Below are 14,820 nucleotides of genomic sequence, written 5' to 3'. Positions count from 1 at the left end.
TCAATAAAAAATTGGGTGTTGAGGGAGCAAATTTTTATTTTGGAAGTGTGGCTCAGAGAGAAACGTTTGAGAACCACTGCTGTACGACTCTGTCATATCACTTCTTAATAATGCCTCAACATGCGCATCTGAAGAATAACAACATTCAGCTTATTTATTCATTCTAATCCACCCAGGCTAATGGATCATGATAATGAGAATGCAAGTTTACAGGACTCGTGGGCAATTAAAGCAGAAGTAATAAAGGCTTCCTTCTTCCCTTTGCTGGAATTATGTGAACTATTACTAGGGAAGAGAAGACCAAGCCAGCGTGATCCTGAAAAATACACCAAATCACAAGGAATGTTTTAAAAATTCTTCCTTTATTGTTTTGATTTTGTATCATTTTTAAAGTAATTTAAATTCTAAATGGCTTTGGAAAAAATGCTAAATAAAAGTGTGTGTGTTGTTGAGTGACTGGAAGAGGCAGGTGTTTAAGGGTGGGGTCCCCAATGTGGCACCTGTGTGCATTATTTATTTTGTGGTTTTATATTTTGATTTTGTGCTGTGAACCTTCGGGTAGAGGGCAGTATATAAATTCAAACAACAACAGTGCCCTTAAGCACCCCCCCACTTAGCACCTGCCCATCCCAGTTTTAAAATTAAATAGGTTTTTTTTGGTTATTATTTGATGTGTGTGCCTTTTTGGGGGGGATGCTGTCTGCTTTTGTCTGTGTTCTATTTGTTGGAGCCAATAGTTGTTTTGTCTGTTTCTTTGGGTGTGCGTGTTCTGAGTATTGCTTGATTTTCTTCTGCAAAAAAGGTACAGTGGTACCTCGGGTTAAGTACTTAATTCGTTCCGGAGGTCCATTCTTAACCTGAAACTGTTCTTAACCTGAAGCACCACTTTAGCTAATGGGGCCTCTTGCTGCTGCCGCGCTGCTGGAGCACGATTTCTGTTCTCATCCTGAAGCAAAGTTCTTAACCCGAGGTACTATTTCTCGGTTAGCGGAGTCTGTAACCTGAAGTGTATGTAACCTGAAGCGTATGTAACCCAAGGTACCACTGTATTTCACAATTCCCTCAACCCATTTCCAGATGTGTCTGGCAGGCCCCAAACGGTTGGGGACTCCTGACTTAAAGCCATCTGTGAGCTCATTTGTTGGCATCTAGTCAGGTGAACTGACAGACAATGACCTGCATTGACAGTCAAAGTTGGGTTACTACAAGGGGGGCGGCATTTTAAACTGAAAGGAAGCCCAGAAGGGGGAAGGTGAGAAGTAGCAATAATCACAACAGGTGTAACAACTTAGTACCCTGCAGATTTGATGGGAGCTAATAATAGTGAACAGCCAAAGCTCTTGGCATTACCGAGGCCATCTTTCAGCAATTACCTACACCGGAGATTGCATTTTTGAAAGTAGTAAGAGAAAATTAATGCCTGAATGGGAATCTCATGCAGTTGACACTGCGTCAGACCTTTTTGTTCCAGGTGGATCATGGGGCTTTGGCTACAGCTTCCTGTGTTTGATGGCACTCTGCTGCCTCTCAAGTCAGCTAACTAATTTCTGAGATGGCCCCATTGCCACAAGGAGAAAATGGTCTGAATGGGAGAGGATTAAATTTACTCTGTCAAAAAATAGCAATAACCCAGAACTGTAAATTGAACCAATTGAAGATAATGGAGATCGGGGGGTGGGGGGGGGGAACATGGAACACAAGTAACAGAGTGATCCACCCGGTGATTCAAGAAGTTAAATTAGAAGAGCAGCAAAAATAAAAATACACAGGAAAATAAAATCACACTCTTTTTTAAAAAAAGTGAAGAGAATGTAGGCAGGAAGGTGGGCCATTTGAAGGAGCTCTAATCCAACACAAACTGTTATTTCCACTCCAATAACGCATAATATTGGGAATATCACACTAGCGTAAAAATGACATTGTGTGCGCGGCAACTTTCATCTTACTTAGAATCATAGAACAGGAAGGTACCCCAAGGGGAATCTAGTCCAACCCCAGGCAATGCAGGAATCATTCCAGCCGATTCAACAAGTTGAAAAAAGCCGTTCCAAAGTACAACAATAAGAAGGGATGAACTATAAACCTGACAGTGATCCCCTCATCTGCTTTGAACAGCTGTCCCATTGAAACAGCAACAGTTTGTTGTACAAGGGAAGATAAATAAAGAACCAAACCAACTTCTCATACTGTGCAAAACCAGCAGAAGACAGCAGGGCAGGGTGGGGGGTTAGAATGAAGTTTCCTCACGGCAGATACTCTGCTGCAGCAGCGGCTAACCTGTGCCTTCCAGATGTTGCTACACCACACACCCCGTCATCCCTGACCATTGGATCTGATGGGAACTGGGGTTCAACAACACCTGGAGAGCCACAGGTGAGCCACCCCTGACCTAATTTCACAGCATGCCACATCCTGGTGCAGTTGCCTCCCTTAGGTATAATGTGCTTTGAAATTTGAGAATGACTTTCCAAGAACTAATTACGTTTGTTTGGGGACCAAGTCTCAACAGCCCATTTGTCTTCCCTTTGCCCTAAGTGCAAATACAAAGTCATTTGGTCAATTTATGACCCAGACCAAACTATCCCCACATGTACAGCTGAAAAGCTTTCCAGGGCTAAGGTTACTTGGTGCTGGTTTGAAGCTGGATTCTCTTCTACATTGCCTAACTTTCTTCTATGTATTTTCCTGCCTATACCCTAAGGGCTGAACCAGTCGCTTGCCCTTGTGCTGCTGTCTTGCTTTATTTTATTTAACAAAACAGCAGCACAAGGACAAGCTGCTGGCTTAGCTTTTAGGTTCAGCTGGCAGTAGTGGTGGGTGTCAGATTGAGACTGTGCGGGGAGTGGGGTTTTAACCCTTGTGCCACCATAGTCTCAGTCTGAATCAGGAGCCATTGCACCTGTCGTCTGCAACAAGTGCAAGCTCTCATTTGCAGCATAGCAGCTGCTGGGGGTGGGGGGAGGATTCTGATTAGGACTGTGGAAGCGGCAAAGAGTTACACCCCCCCCCATCTCTCAACTCATAGTCCTGATCTGGTCGTGGTGCACACACATACACACACATCCCCCACCCTGCCCTAAGACCAGCTATTTGTTAAATAAAATCTAACTGTGCAGTGGTAAGCTATGTGACAAGTATCACATCTGCTTCGACCCTAACAGCGCGGCTCAGATCTGGAATTAGGAATGTAGCCAAAATGGACACAATAGGCAGCTATCAACATGCAAACCCCAAGGTTTGCAGAAGTGGGGGCAGGAATTGTTTGGAAATGTAAACCCAGGGGGACCCCCCTCCCCCCCCCAAAAAAAAATCCAAGTGAGGACTGAGCATGTTCAGCACCCAGGGAATGCAGAGGGTGGGGGAGAAAGAAATAGAAAACTTTGGTGGGAGAGGCAGAATGGAATGGAATATCCTGAAATAAAACATGGCTGGCTAGTAGAGAAGGACAAATCTGTCAATTTCAATATCTATCAGTTTCTTGTTTGTCCAATCTTATGTTCAATTCTCCACATTTCCACATCAGTCTGTATTTTTTTTTAAGACCTCATGAAAATTCATCAGCATTTTAACATGAATGTAGCCTAACTTACGCATTTGTATGCAATTTTGCATTACATATACATTTTTGCATGGCAATTCTCTGTAATGCACTGTATTTTTGTATGTTATTTTCACCAATATCTTCGTTTTTTAATGCACACTTTACCCTAGTATATGCATTTTGTACCTGTTGCTTGACTGGAGAACTGCAGTGCAAATTTCGGAAAAGTGCAAATTTTGAAGGATGTTTTGGCCCACATATTATTTTGGAAAGGGTGAATTATGTAGGTTATGCTAACTATTTTGAATCTCTCCCCCATTCCCACTGGCTAGAGCACTTGGCAGGATCATTATGTATTGCAGCCTTTTATTGCAGGTCTTACCCATTCTGCCTAATGTTCATTAATCATAAGCAAGCATTAACCACATACCTCTGGTAGCAGATTGGGCTGGAAAAGAGAGGTGACTTGCTCCTCTTTACTAGATCTCGTCCTTGCAGAATTTACGAAGTAAAACTATGATGGAGTTCCATGACACATGACCAGCCTCACTCTCTCCTTCAGACTAGACCCTTGCAAAGTATATTTTTTTTCAAAGCCATTCACTGTCACACTAGGCTTTCACCACTTACGACTCCCCCCTCCTTTACCCACTCGCAAGGGGGTTCAGCCAATCACACAATTAAGAAGGAAACCACAATCACAAGCCATGGAGGAACTCAGATGTGACAACTCGGAAAGCTGGGTGTTGGCTAAGAGCTAGTTAACTGCTGTGGTTCTCATTATTTTTTTCTCACTGTCAAGTGATGTATGGTTTTGCAGTTCCGTGAAGCTGAGAAATTTCCCTGTGCATGGGATTGCCACATCTCTGGTATATTTGGATTTCCTCTTATTTTACAACGTCACACAGCATGGGAAATAATCAGTGGCATAACGGGGAAATTTGGGCGGTGGCGGGGGGGGGACAGAGGGGCAAAGTATCTTTCTAGGTGGGTGAAGAAGAACAGCGTATATTCATGACAAGAGTTCAGAAATGGGGGGGGGGGACAAGTGGTGGGTGAGCTCCTTGCTTGGGGGGGAACCCCTAATATTATGAAACACATTGCCTTTGAACACAGAAGTTCCATTTAGCTATCATGGCTAAAAGCTCTTGAAAAATCTATCTGACGTGAATATATATGATTTCTGTCTAAGCCAGGGACCCACCAGCTGTTGTCGCACCACAATTCCCATTAGCCAATGGTCAGGGTCATGGGAACAGTAGTCCAGTACCATTTGGAAGGCCATTTGTTCCAAATAGAAGCCACTGGTTATTACTGCTGGCAATCACCAGTGTTGGGAAACTATTCGTGCATCTCCTGTGTAATATCTAGTTTGTTCTATAGGGACTGAAGAATGCTGTTTGCTTCACTGAATTGGCAATAGCATTGCATTTCCCTCCTATGAATAATAGCCACTTCACTGGAAAGGGTGGGATGAGGGATGATTTTCACTGGGATTTAAACATGTGAGGAAAGGGTTAAGCCTCCCAAAGGGTCAAAACCTAGACACATTAATTGCATTAATGCAATATAGTGTCATGTTTAATTTGGCAACCCACACTAAAATGATAGAATTTTCTACCATGAGTTTTAGTAATGGCCACCAACTTTGTTTAGGAATATAAGTGAGAAGAGTTCTGTAGCGCTCACACCCTCCTTGTGGGCTTTCCATGGGCCACTATGCACAGAATATTATACTAGATGGACCCTCAGTTTGATCCACCAGGGATCTTCTTATGTTCATCATCATCATCATCATCATCATCATATTTATACTCCACCCATCTGGCTGGGTTTCCCCAGCCACTCTGCGCGGCTTACAACATATCTAAAAACATGAAATCAAAGTGTTTGTGAACCCCAATTTCTGCTGAATTGTGGCCTCTAGATTTATTTTCTGGATGCTTAAAATTAAGGCTGCATCCACACACACTGGTAATTTGACAGATTTGATTATCATAACGTTGCCTTAAAAAATCACCATAGATTTCATACTTTTGAAAGAATATCTCTGTTTACATGTTTGTCAATGTGATATGTGTTTCATAGCAAACAATCCCACCTTCTGGTGGGAGCATGGTAGGAAACTCAACCTAAATGTGGAAAAGCAGATAGTACGAGATGGAGCTGTCAGAATCACGAAACAGGAACGCCTCTCTAGGTTGTGATTTGACGTTCTGATTAATAAATCACAGCACTGCTGGGAAAGTTGTGTACACCTATTTATCAGTGCAAACAATGGACAATGTCAAGGCAGATGCATGATTGCATCTGGTTGCTAGTTATGCAGCTTCTCAGCTACTCCTCATATTTCTTTATTTTAAATCTGTCTTTCAGCTAAGATCAAAGTTATATATATATCATATAACAACACACTAAAATTATTTAAAAAACACTCTACAAAGGCTAATCAGCAGCAGCATTAATCCTGGTAGAGTCAATCATTTCAGCATAATCTTTGTAGCATCAATATTAATCATTTCAGAAGCAACAAGGTGAAGCTAATCAGGAGATTTCCATCACAGGGCTGACTTGGACTAGTAGCTAAAAGCCTACAAGGAATCCTAGATAGGGCGTTTCACATACTGTACTAGATATGCATGTTCCCATGTTTCTAGTAACTGACATATGATTAGATTCATATTTGTTATGTCATGCACAGATCTAACATCTGGCCCAAACTTGGCCAGCTGTGACCATCCAGGTGGAGAAAGGCAAACAGGATCACAGTTTCAATTCCCAAATGATAGAATCAAAATCAAATCTTTACCCAGTACTGCAGATGTCAATTTCCCATCCTAAAAATTTAGATGCAGTTTAATCTTTGTTAGTAGGAAACACTAATGCAAATACATTTGTCAGTTCACACCAAATCTCAAACCAGAGGAGTGAACTAGTTCTGGCCTAGGTCTTTCAAACAATCTTTCATTTTAAAAATCAGCACAGTACACTTGTTATAAAGGCGAGCCAGTGATTAGCAGGCTGCACAATTGTGCACACAGTTTGTTCCTTATTTTCTGCCTGGGAAGGAAACCGCTCCGTTCTTGTGGAACTGGGTGACTGTTTGCTGCTGGAATTGCTAGCTGTCAGCTATTGGGAATTGTAGAAGGTAGGGCCTAGGACAAGTGACAGAAGCTGTGGACCAACCAATCTCTAAATGGCAAACAAGGAAATGGGAGGGGCTTTAGAATCAACGTTCTGATTGGAAGGTGAGTAGGAGTGGGTGGGCTCTGCAAATGACTGATGGCAGTTTCAAATACATGGGGGAAATGTCTTAACTGTCACAACTGAGTTGTTTTGCCAGGTAGGACAAAATTTGTGGAGGAAAAATACTCTGTATGGGGCTGTGATTGGTAGTTTGGAGAAAGCTCAGCAGAGGGTGGAAAGTTCCCTTTCGGAACCCAGTTTGTACTCTCTCTTTTTTTGGTGTGTCTCTATATACTGTGTGGTTTACTAAAAACGAACTGTCTTATTTATGTTGGATTTATAGCATTTTTACTCCACCCAGCTGAAACAAAAATCAGCAATAAGACTAATATAATATCTAATATCAGTAGCATAAGATAACCCATGTGATAATATAAAAAATATGTTTTTATATACTGAGGATTGAAACTATAAAACCGTTCTGTGTGTACTAGGTTTTATCTTTTGTCATGTGAAAAAATATACCCAGGAGTGTGGGATGTTAAAAGGATTGCCATCTATTTTCTACTATGTTGACGCCAATATGTGTGTCTCAGAGCAAGCATAGAGGGCCTTTCTACAAAGTGAGCCAGTTTATAAAGCTTTGTTTCTAGAGAGGTGAGGCAAACTTACTTGATTTTGGTTTTCATGAGCTCAGTTAAGATTATAATATGCTGGCAAGTATTTGGGGGAAAGGTAAAATTTCCCCCAGATAATTTATTGTGGATTTGCAACTGTTATTTATACTTCTTTTTATTTTTAATTTATTTTATTGTAGTGTGTTGGTTGAATTTTACTGCCTCCTGGAACGCTATTGCCAAACAACTGTGTTACAGTATTATGCTATATATTGACTTACGTTTGTTGGTCAGGAGAGCACTGTAATAACAAATTATAGAAGTAGTCTCATAAAAATCAAAACAGGCTGGGATTGACTCACAAAAACGCAGTAGGGTCAACTGTTCCTTTGTAGCAAGTTATGATTCCAACAGAGTTATCTTTGGCTTGTGAAAAAACAGATCAATATTTGCTGCTGGATAACCAATGTCACAGTGCATCTCTGCCTGAAAGGAGAGAGTGACACATACAAACCAAAGAACAAATCCTTTGATTGAAATTTTTAATAGATTCGTTGAAACACATTATAAAATGAAAATTTTCTCTGCATGAGCAATGCAGATAAAATCGGCTGCATTTGAAGTGCAAACAAGGAGAAATGGCAAGTGGTAGAATGTATAGTACCCATCTAATAAAGATTCCTTTCTCTCCTGTGTCTTAGCATCTTTGTTTTTTGTTTCCAACAAATCTTAATTAAAACACTACATTTTCCATCTAGCTTACTTGAGGTTGTGTATTCTGTGATCAAAAGGATAATTATCCTTGTGTATTTTTTGGAAAATTAATAAGGTGACATTTTTACTTCAAATTCCAACTTAGCCTTGGATTTAAAACACACTTAATTGAAACATAATAGTGGTCAGAAAGGACAACGCTGTTAGGATACACTAGTATGCGAGATGAAAAACAAGCAACACATTTGTCATGAATTTTAATATTTTGCCATTTGCGCATGTAAAATGTGATTATAGATTGTATCTCTGGCTGAGGCTGGGTGCATGTCAGAGCTTGAAATCAATTTGATACATGTTTGTGACAATATTTCCTGGTGACTCAGTCAGGAATTGCACAGAGACCTACCCACCCTGATGCCAACTAATGAAAAGAAGGGAAGGGAAGGGAGATGGAGGAACATTTCATAAAAGCTGTGAACTAGCAATTCACAAGGATTTATACTCTTTGGAGGCTGCATACTCTTTTTATGCCCTCACTGCAACAACTTAAATGCTCTCCTAGTTGCTAGTGCCAGCTGTGAAACCCAACAGTCAAGCTAATCAGTACACAGAAACACTGTTGCACAGTTTAGCAAAGGCTTTGGCTTTCCTTTTTTCATTTCCTCTTAATTTTAGAGCCACTCAGGATGTTAGATGACAAGAAATGATTAGTTCATTTTCTGCAGATGCATAAAAAGGTCCTACATTTCTGCTTTGGCGATGTGAGATCAGGATCAACAGAACGCCTAGCAGACATGGCCAAACTTGGCCCTCCAGATGTTTTGGGACTACAATTGCCATCATCCCTGATCACAGGTCCTGTTAGCTAGTGTTGATGGGAGTTGTAGTCCCAAAACTTCTGGAAGGGGTCAAGTGTGGCCATGCCCTAGATCTTAAATGTTCTCTCTCTCTCTCTCTCTCTCTCTCTCTCTCTCTCTCTGTTGCTTACATGGAGCCAGTGCAGCCCCCATGAATTATTCTGAAGCAGCAGAACCTACTGTGCAGATTAATAATTTGCCTAACACAGAGTAGAGTTGTTTGCACGGTCTTGTTTTATTTCAGACATGATTATTCTGATCTGCCAAACCATTAAGAATGGGCTGTAAAGTTGCATGCTCCCTCCTCCCACAAAACAAAATACTTTAACTGTCAAAGTCCAGGGTAAAGAGATCTGTCTTTAGTATATGATGAAAGCTGCACAATGAATATGCTTGATGTACCTTTCCTGTTTTCCTTTGGTGTCAGAATCCTCATCTGTGGGTGAGTGTTAATCATGAATTGTCTCCAAAACCATGATTTGAAATAGGTTTGCAAACCAGTATTTGGAGCCGATCCTGACTAGTGCTAACCCATATTTTGGTCGTTGCGGCAAAGTCTGGTTGCACGAACTGGGAAAAGGAGGAGCAAGTCTATGAAAAAGAGGGGAGAAAGGAGCATGTCCATAATCCTGTGGTTTGTAGGATCAGGAAAAGCAAATTTTTAATGGAGCCTTTCTGTTTTGGGTGCTCTCTTATCCAAACTAAATAATACAAGCTGTAATAATATTTTAAATTTGCACAACTTTAGTTCACACAGTTCTTTGCTCAGAAGATAAGCATTTATTATTAACATAGAGATGGGAACAATATGCAACATAAAGGTTTTGTTCTGATAGACCAAGATTATTAAATTAGTGTCAAGGAATCCTAGTTGGAACTAGAATTAGCATCATCCCAGCCAGATGAGCGGAGTAATAATAATAATAATAATAATAATAATAATATCATCATCCCAGTAGTGTCTTTCCCTTTTACAGATTACTAAAGATATTCATTATTGTTTTCCTCAAGTTTTCAAATATAATCACAGTATTGGTGATTTCTGATTACTGAGAAATGATATAATTATTTTGTATTATCTATTCTATCAACCTCATCTATTCTGCATTAGCACTTTTTTATTGAGAGATGCTATTTGTCTTTTACTGCTGCACAGTAGACAAAATAATCCACAGGCTGCTTTCTCCACCTGTATTTCTGTCTGCTTTTCAGGTCCCAGGGTTAGCCCTACTGTAAGGGTGGCTGAAGCAGCTGCCTCAGATAGCTGTCACGAAAGAGCAAAAAATGGTTAGTTATTTACTTTACTGTTGTTGTATTTTTACTGTTAGGGTGGGGGAAAGGCACTTGTGGGATTTTCTGCCTTGGGTGGCAACATAACCTGACCAGCCTTGGGGATTATGCACCACAACTGGGAGCACAGCCTGAGTGTCATTTGCTGCTACACCTCAATCCAGATAAGACTGAGGTGCTATTAGTGGGTTCCCTAGATTGGATGGGTGGGAGATTGCCTGCTGTTGATGGGGTTACACTTCCTCTGAAGGAGCAGGTTCATAGCTTGGGAGTTCTCTTGGATCCTTTGCTCTCGCTCGAGGCTCAAGTGGCCTCAGTGCCCCTGAGTGCCTTCCATCAGCTTCGGCTGGTGGTCCAACAACATCCCTATCTGGATGGGGATATTCTAACTGCCTCTTTCCATATGAACCTACCTGGACCCTGAGATCATCTTCTGGGCAGCGGCAGAGCTAGCCGCTCAGATACCTGGAGTGGCGCACATGCTGTGCACCCGGGGGCATGGTGATCCACCCAGTGGCGATCCGCCCAGGGAGATTTTGTCACCTCCCCTCTTGGATGACACCCAGGGTGAACTGCCCCCCCCTTCCTACACGTCTGCTTCTGGGGCCCTTTTTCATGTGCCTCCTCCTGGAGAGGTTCGGAGGGTGGCAACATGAGAATGGGCCTTCTCTGCAGTGGCTCCCTGTCTGTGAAATGGTCTCCCCAGGGAAGTTCGCCTGGCACCTTCATTATACGCCTTTAGGCACTAGGCAAAAATGTTCCTTTTTAACCAGGCCTTTGGTTGATTTGATTGACATCCTATGCCCTTTTAAAATGTTTTGTTTGTTTGTTTGGGGGAGCTATTGGGTTTTTGTTTTTATTTTGATTATGTATTTTGTGGTTTTATATTTTGATTTTATTCTGTGAACCACCCTGAGACCTCTGGGTATAGTGTGGTATATAAATTCAAATAATAATAATAATCAAGCAGCAAAATATTCTGGGTCAGCTCTGGCAGAGCATCTCTTTAAGGAAGTGGCAACTCTGAGTTCTTTGTACCCACTCCTTTTCTCTCAAAACACTTGCATGTTCTCATACAATCTCCTTCCTGCTCTTCTGTTTTTTCAGAATCTTAGTAGATTACTCCATAGGAGAATGGAGAAAGAGAGTGACATCACAGGAAAAAACTCCCAGCATTTCTCATCCTTTTTTTAAACCAAGGAACCATTCGCCGCATTCATGGCACTCAGGAGGCATGTAAAGAACTTTGTGAAGAATTATTCTGAAGCCGAGGTAAAAGTCAGAGAAGCAACATCTAATGACCCCTGGGGCCCCTCCAGTTCTCTGATGTTAGAGATAAGTGACTTGACTTTTAATGCCGTCTCTCTTTCTGAGATTATGAGCATGATATGGCATAGGTTGAATGACCATGGAAAGAACTGGAGGCATGTGTACAAGTCTCTCACACTTTTGGATTATCTCCTCAAGAATGGATCAAAGAAAGTAATTCAGAATTGTCAAGAGGCCTTCTTTAATATCCAGGTGTTGAAGGACTTCCATCATTTAGATGAAGCAGGAAAGGATCAAGGTAAAACTACCCAAGTACTTTCAGAATTCCCTTAAAATAAAGTTGTGGTCTGTGTGAATGTGTGTGTGTGTTGGCTGTTAGGAACATAGAAGGTACTATTATGTTTTATTATGACCTTATGTGTCGTCTTGTATTTGAAGGTCTCCAAGTGATTTACATATTTATCAAATTGCTGAGGGATTAAAAAGCTATGACGCTTTAGACATGGGCAGAGGCCATAGCTCAGTACCAGCACACACTGCTGATTCACATTCACTCATCTCCATTTGAAGCACAGGGTAATAAGAGATCGGAAATGACATTGCATATTGCGCAGTAAAATCTGCTTGAACGTTACCAAAAGTTGCAATAGGAGATCAAAACGGACTCACGGAGGAGCAAGTGGCTGAATATCTCATACCCTGCAAAGAGCTGAGATCCTAGATGATATGAGTCAAATAAGGATTATAAGGCCCTTTGTACAAAATGTGATATAAGGATAAATATTATTAAAGCATCCATTGCTTGAAAAAGAATATAGATGCTAACATTTTTTTTTGCCAGGCATCAAGCAGGATGGATTAAATAGGTGACATGTTGGATTAAAAGAAAATTATGTAAATTCATATATGAATCCAGTAATGCTAGAAAAACTGTTAGTGCCATGAATAATTAACGTATTGCACTAGTAAATGTATTAAATTATTAACAGCACTTGCTGAGAATATCAGCAGCTGGTAGATGAAGCAAACAGTCCATCAACTCTGAGTCTTTCTATGAATATCTGCTGTCAGATGAATTACAACCCTATATGATGCATGTAAACAAATTCCAACTGTGACAAACCTAATTTGTGCTTTAATGATTTAGATGTGCCAAGTATTTTTATTTATGTGTTCTCCAGGATGAGAAAATCGTATATTGAAGGAGAATTGCAGCATGGCTTTTGAAATACTGAAGCAAAGTTATTGTATTGTTTCATCACCTATTTACATGAGTGACAGAGCGACTTGATAATAAATAATTTCATTATTTTGCAAGATACAATGGCTGTTTAGCTTCAGATTGATAACACTTGGAACTGATACATAAATCATGATGTCAGTGATACCTAGTATATAGCTATTTCAACTGAAAAACAATCTTTCTTTGCAGCAGAGTTTAAATTATATAAATCTATGTAGTAGGTAAAGTCACAAACTGTGGTAAAGTGTATCCACAAATTGGCTAAAATATAATTTGCAATATTTGGACAGCCGTATACAATGGATGCAATATGTAGGCTATCATGTGTCAAGTTTGCATCCCCTCTGGACTGCAAGCACCATGCCAAGTCAGCAGAAGCAGGTCTGCTTGAGCTGTAATGGCATCTGTCGCGAGCCCTGCAGCAATCAAGATTGGGCTTGGATTGCCAGACACAGACTCAGGAAGAGGAATAAAGGGTGGGTGGGGGGCTGAATATTGGGAAGCTGGGTTCGAGGAAGGGGAATTTCCCCTCTCCACTCTGACTTCTGCTGCACTGGGTGGTGGAGCTGGGGTGCGGAGGGCTTGGAGGTGGAATTAGAGGCAGCACCAACTGAACAGGAAGGTGCAGTCTTGTTGTCTAGAACCAGGCACTACCTTTGCAAACAGGAGCACACCCAACCTGAAGGAGCATGTATTTACAATCCAGACATTGCTGCAAGAAGAGCAAGTCTTATGAACAAGCATGTTACACCTCATCTTTAAAAGCTTGGGCAGGGTGTGAAAACTTGTTGGGACATATTTGTTGCTTCCGTCTAATTCTGAACTTCTTGCCCTGTTCTTGAACTCCTGAACAATGACTTCTGGGTCTTATGTTTGCTGATGAGCCTGTAACATTATTTGCCTGAATAAATAACTCTTTCTTACAAGTAATGTCCTCCGCTTGCGTGTTTTCGGATGGGAGCCAGGATAGCATCAAACTTTTTCTCCCACATGGGGAACTGAAGATGCAAACATAGGGTAGTATTCAACTACGTTTTACTCAGAATAGACAGTCATGCTCATTCATTTCAATAGACCTACTCTGAGGACAACTTAGTTGGTTACCACCCCTATATGGGACTAAATTCCCTATATGGGACTAAATTCCATTCAACAAAGTGGGATGTCCTTATGAGTAGATGTACCCAGGGTTGTACTGTAAAGTGACTTTGTATCTATGTTTTGGTATTTATTTCCACATGCATGGCCAATTTAAAATAATAGATGGTTAAAATAAATAAACAGATATTAAAACATTTGTTTCATTGAAAATATATTTATATTTTTTCTGAATGAGGACAAGGGCTCTGATATGATCATGAATAATGTCTTAGTTTAAACAATACTTACAATATATAGACATATGTACCAACTGTTGAATATTTGTCCAGCTCATTATCCTAGGTATCAAGAGCTTCATGCCATCATTACAAATTTCAGCATCTTCTGTATCTATAGAGTTCTACAACAGAGCTAGTCAGCATTACACTAAACTGTACATTAAAAAAATAATCATTTCTTTAATCTTTTTCAACAGGTTATCATGTGAGGGAGAAGGCTAAGCAAGTCCTTGTTTTATTAAAAGATGATCAACTGTTGTACAATGAACGTGAAATTGCACGTCGGACTAGGCGGCGCACTTCCTATGCAATGCTTTCCCCCACAACGGTTATTGAAAAAGCTTACTTTCCATCAATGCCTATCTCGGATCCTGTGTCAGAATTCCCTCCTTCAGAGAACATCCAACGTAAGCAGCACTACTTTAAATTGCAAAGCAAGTATTTGCATTTCAGAGCTTTAGTGACTGAAATTCCAGCATGACCTCAGAGCCACTTAGTATTCTTGGTTAAATCCCTGTCTCCTAGCCTCAGTTAGCATCTTTCACAAACCAACCAACAACTGGGTGATTTAGCAAGGAGGCATCTGCTTGGCATGGGAAACAGAATGCTGAGGGAGCTGGATCTTTGGTTTGATCCCACGGGACTCTTTTATACTCTTAATTTATTGTGTCTCCTGATAAGGATTATTATTATTATTATTATTATTATTATTATTATTATTATT

At 40.7% G+C, this 14,820-nt stretch overlaps 2 protein-coding genes across 5 annotated transcripts in view; one reads left to right on the top strand and one right to left on the bottom strand.

Moving 5' to 3' along the window:
- GRAP2 (GRB2 related adaptor protein 2) overlaps positions 1 to 4,216 on the bottom strand; it is a 57,996-nt gene extending 53,780 nt beyond the window's left edge. Inside the window, exon 1 of the mRNA XM_080971404.1 lies at positions 3,972 to 4,216. The gene's annotated coding sequence lies outside the window, so the exon portion shown is untranslated. The remainder of the gene's footprint in view (positions 1 to 3,971) is intronic.
- Positions 4,217 to 6,793: 2,577 nt separating this feature from the next.
- ENTHD1 (ENTH domain containing 1) overlaps positions 6,794 to 14,820 on the top strand; it is a 44,615-nt gene continuing 36,588 nt past the window's right edge. For 2 of the 4 annotated variants that reach the window (XM_080971389.1, XM_080971386.1), the window contains exons 1-4: positions 6,794 to 6,884; positions 10,128 to 10,202; positions 11,313 to 11,772; positions 14,294 to 14,503. In XM_080971389.1, coding sequence (XP_080827515.1) covers positions 11,424 to 11,772; positions 14,294 to 14,503 — 559 coding nt within the window. In that variant the 5' untranslated portion in view covers positions 6,794 to 6,884; positions 10,128 to 10,202; positions 11,313 to 11,423. Of the gene's footprint in view, positions 6,885 to 6,912; positions 7,007 to 7,221; positions 7,385 to 10,127; positions 10,203 to 11,312; positions 11,773 to 14,293; positions 14,504 to 14,820 lie in introns of those variants that run through there. The other 2 variants (XM_080971387.1, XM_080971388.1) reach the window with 2 other exon arrangements.

The sequence above is a fragment of the Podarcis pityusensis genome, assembly GCF_964106645.2.
Source record: "Podarcis pityusensis genome assembly, chromosome: 10".
NCBI classification, from domain to species: domain Eukaryota; kingdom Metazoa; phylum Chordata; class Lepidosauria; order Squamata; family Lacertidae; genus Podarcis; species Podarcis pityusensis.
The sequence above is the reverse complement of the archived record's forward strand: the minus strand, read 5'-3'. Positions and strand labels throughout refer to the sequence as shown.